The following is a 4,256-nucleotide window of genomic DNA, read 5'->3' as shown; positions in this document are numbered from 1 at the left end:
TAGGTTTACCATAACAACATACGAACGAAACCAGTAACTTTCAAAGAGAGAGAGAGAGAGAGAGAGAGAGAGAGAGAGAGAGAGAGAGAGAGAGAGAGAGAACTACTGCTCCCCAGGTTTACCATAACTATATGCGAACGAAACTAATAACTTTCAAAGAAGAGAGAGAGAGAGAGAGAGAGAGAGAGAAACTGACTTTTCCTTGGGTTAAACATGACAGAAGGAATATAAGATAAACTCCGAAAAAGAAATAAAATATTTACGTAAGAAAAATTGTTTACTGATAAAGGCTACTATGCAATCGGTCACTCCTGAAGAATCCAGCCCTCTCGGGTCAGCGCTGAAACAAGAGACGCTCTCTTCTATTTTGGAAATACCGCAAAGTGGGTCAGGGTGATCAGCGCAAAACCCCTTCTTTGTCTTTTTCTTCTCTTTCTTTATTTGCTTATTTTTCTTCTATTTCTGTCTTCCTTCCCTTCCCCCTCCCACCACCACCCCAGCCCCTCCTGCTGCTTGCGTTCTTTTTGTTTTACTATCATCGTTAAAACTTTTATTATTTGATTCCTTAGTATCCTAACTGTTGCAACTTTCACTATAAGATGTATCGCTTATTGCTCAAACCACTAATATTACCTTTACTGTGGCTGGTGATATTAATAATAACATTACTATTGCATAGTTGCTAAAGAAAATGATAACGCACTACTACTACATGCTATAATATTAACAATAATAATATTAGTTTCATTTTTTTTTCTTAGGCTTCAGATGAGAGTCCACCAGCAATAGTTGTCAAACCGGATGATGTTGAAGATTATTCCGTTAATAATTTCTCAGCTGCTGATGCTATGTTAGTGGTTCAGTCTGACCCGATTTCTTGTAGCTTTGTAGACATACTCAGTCGTGAAAATTATTTTTTTTATAGGCCTATGTCCTAAGTCTTGTATATCCTTTCTCCTGTTTTGTTCTTATTTTGTGGAAGCTTAGTGGAAGCTTAGTATCTCGTTTCGTTCCACAGGAATGTAGGAATAATAATAATAATAATAATAATAATAATAATAATAATAATAATAATAATAATAATAACAATAACAACAGCATCTTTATTTATAGCTATACGAAGCGGCCAATGCTATGGAAACCCTCTGCGAAGGAAGTTCACCCTTGTGTAAATACTAATGGATGACCCTGTCAGTGTCCAGTATCATATTTTATCTAAAGCCAAACCCCTACTGGGTGATGCATCTTTTTGATGAAATAACAGTTGTAACAATAATACCCCTCATCCTTTCTTCTCGCTGGCGCAGAAACCGTAGGCCGAAAAATACGACCAGTCTAGCAAGGGGAGGGAGGTCAGTGGTCACTCGCCAAGGTCGACTTCCTCCTCGGACAGAAACTTGAGATGACCGCCGAGGAGGATATAAAATAGAGGACGAGGGAGCGAGAAGGCAGATCCTTCTCTCCAGACTTCGGGTCTTCACGAGCTCAGAATCTCGAGGCTCAGTTCTTCTCTTGATCTACGTCAGCCACCACGATGAAATCCGTCATCGTCGGTAAGTGTTACGTTCCTTGCTTCGAATGGGATTTCGTTCTGTATTACTAGGATTTCATCTCATTTTTTTTTTTTTTAGATTTATTTTGCGTCTCCTAGGTGGATCGGAACCATAAGTTTAGCTTGCAGAGGGTTTGAAATATGTTATAAAATACACTTTATTATGATAAATTTATATTCTATTAGATCGGCAGAGTGGAAAATCTAAGTTTGTTTTAGATTTCATGGATCGAGGAACGATTCTTATTCCCTTTGATAGTTTATCTTTTTCTATGTAGGGACAAATCGGAAAGGCAGCTCTATGCCATTTTCTAATCTAAGTTCATAAAGCAATCGACTGCTTTATGAAGTCAAGCTGTAAAGCCAGGCACTGGAGCGCTTTTGGCCATTCAGTGAGTAAGAGACTGAAAAGAGGGAGTTGGAGTGGTTGGACAGCAAGATGGGAGAAAGGAAGCGGGAAAGCGGGTAAAATAAAAGTTTAAAAAGTCAGTGCAGTTAGGGGCCGAAGGGACGTTGCAAACAACCTTGGTAAAGCCTACAGTGCATCACGTGAGGTGCACTGACGGCACTAGCCCCCTTCAAGGGAAAAAAGGGGGAAAGAAATTTAGTGTAGCTTGACCTGGAGGAAGCCATAAATCCTCCCATTTTCAGGGTAGAAGATTACAGGGTTCAGGGGCACAGACAGTATCACCTTACTTAGAGACTTTATGTGTGGCAATATTTTTCCACTATCTACAGAGCCCTCTTTGGCCTCAGTGTGACAGATTGCTTTCCCGCACTGATTATTAAATTTATCAGGAAGATCTGCTATGTAACGAACTTCATTTACAAATCTGACCCACACTTTACAGCCAAGGAACAAATGAAATACAGTGAACGTACCAACCGAAAAACTTAAAATCTGCTAAGGTGAATCCGGATCTTGGCGAGCGATATCCATCAAGTTTAGATTTTCCAACAAAGTGTTGGCATTGTAAATTCTTAATTTGAAAAAACAGTGGCCACCGGGTGCAAAGTTTGTCAGCAAGATTTTAAATTGTCCCAGAAAATCATCAGTGTTGCAAGCAGTGAAAAGTCATACCTTGCCTGTGAAGCAGATAAGGTGTGACTTTTGAAAGGGCTAAACTAATTTTGTGGCAACTATTAAACCATCTCCTAACTTGCTGATTTCAGTATATTTTCGAAGGGGCAGGGCCAGGTTGTAGCACAATAGAGAATTAATTAGATTTTGACATATATCCGGATATAGGATCTTGTTAAGCTTTCGTAAATTTCCCTCTTTACTAAATCATGGACTAAGAAACCGTTTTATATTCTGTATACAATAAATTCCTTTCGTGGTGGAGGGGTTGTGTGCTGTCTGAATGCTTTCTTATTTTTTTTTTTTTTTTACTTACAGCTCTCGCCCTCCTTGGAGTAGCCGCTGCTTTGCCCGGCCTCCGCCAGAGGAGGGACTCTTTGCCCTTCCTCTTCGAACTGCCCTCCAACGCCTCTCTCATCTTGGGTGGGATCCAGACGGGTTTTGAATGCAGTGACCTTCCCTACGGGTACTACGCCGACCAAGCCAACAGCTGCGCCATCTACCATGTCTGCCTGCCTTACATCGACAACGACGTCTACGTCTCCCGCCATTTCTCCTTCCTCTGCGGGGAGGGGACCATCTTCGACCAGGAAAGGCTTGTCTGCGACTTCCCAGAGAGGGCGATTCCCTGTGATCAAGCCGCCTCCTTCAGGAGATCTAATGAGTACTTTGGGCGTGATGTACCCAAGTTCCTGGAAAAGTAGATCTGCAAATTCCTTAAAAAAAGACTAAGAAATTTAAGGCTTCTAATTTTATTTCTGGGTTTCCACAGGGCATGTGAAGTTCCTTTAGGTAAGCTGTCATTAGAAGAAGGTCTAATGAGTAATTTGGGCACGAAGTACCCAAGTTCTTGTTGAAATAGTTTAGGACATTCCTTACTAAAAATTATGAAAAAATTAAGAGTAATAATTTAAATAAGGTTATTTCTGGGCTTAGGTTTACAGGAATATGAAGCTTCTTTAGTTAACGTAAATGGAATTTAATGACCAGAAGCATTTGTGATACAACTTCTGTAGGTATAAGAAGTTGATATTTATTTTGCTAGAGATACAGACTCTGAAGAAATAGACACAACTTCATTCATTCATATTTTGCATCAAATCAGTGGTTAGGAAAAGTACAAACGAGTTGATGCAAACATGAATAAAGTAATAAAACCTGTATGTTCAAAATGCTCTCTGCAGTGGAAAGCACTGCTCCTTCAATAAAATGTAATTTTTCATATAATTGTTTTATTTCATTTTTAGCATCCAATACATCTTTTGTTAACGTACACACTAAAATTGTCAGTACTGACTGCTGTGAAATTATGTATTTTCTCTCTTCCCTTAATATCTCCTATATATATGGATATATACGTTAATTTATATATGTATATATATGCACACACATATGCATATGCATATATACATATATATATGCATATATATATATATATATATATATATATATATATATATATATATATATATATATATATATATATATATATATATATACTAGGTATGTATATATAAAGGGATTAAATAAATTAGCATTGTCATGAGGAGCGATGAAAATTACCTAAATTCTACTTAGTTCTGTAAAATCCAAAGATTTTTCCTTGGGAACTGAAACATTTCA

At 38.2% G+C, this 4,256-nt stretch overlaps 1 protein-coding gene across 1 annotated transcript; it reads left to right on the top strand.

Moving 5' to 3' along the window:
- The first annotated feature begins 1,400 nt into the window (after positions 1-1,400).
- On the top strand, positions 1,401-3,854 carry LOC136849781 (U-scoloptoxin(01)-Cw1a-like). Its single transcript, XM_067123189.1, has 2 exons — positions 1,401-1,553; positions 2,952-3,854. The coding sequence occupies exons 1-2, from the start codon at positions 1,535-1,537 to the stop codon at positions 3,335-3,337; spliced, it is 405 nt and encodes a 134-aa protein (XP_066979290.1). The 5' UTR covers positions 1,401-1,534; the 3' UTR covers positions 3,338-3,854.
- The last annotated feature ends 402 nt before the right edge of the window (positions 3,855-4,256 follow it).

This window comes from Macrobrachium rosenbergii, chromosome 2, assembly GCF_040412425.1.
Source record: "Macrobrachium rosenbergii isolate ZJJX-2024 chromosome 2, ASM4041242v1, whole genome shotgun sequence".
Classification (NCBI taxonomy): domain Eukaryota; kingdom Metazoa; phylum Arthropoda; class Malacostraca; order Decapoda; family Palaemonidae; genus Macrobrachium; species Macrobrachium rosenbergii.
Note: the sequence above shows the minus strand (reverse complement) of the source record. Positions and strands in the feature narration are given on the sequence as shown.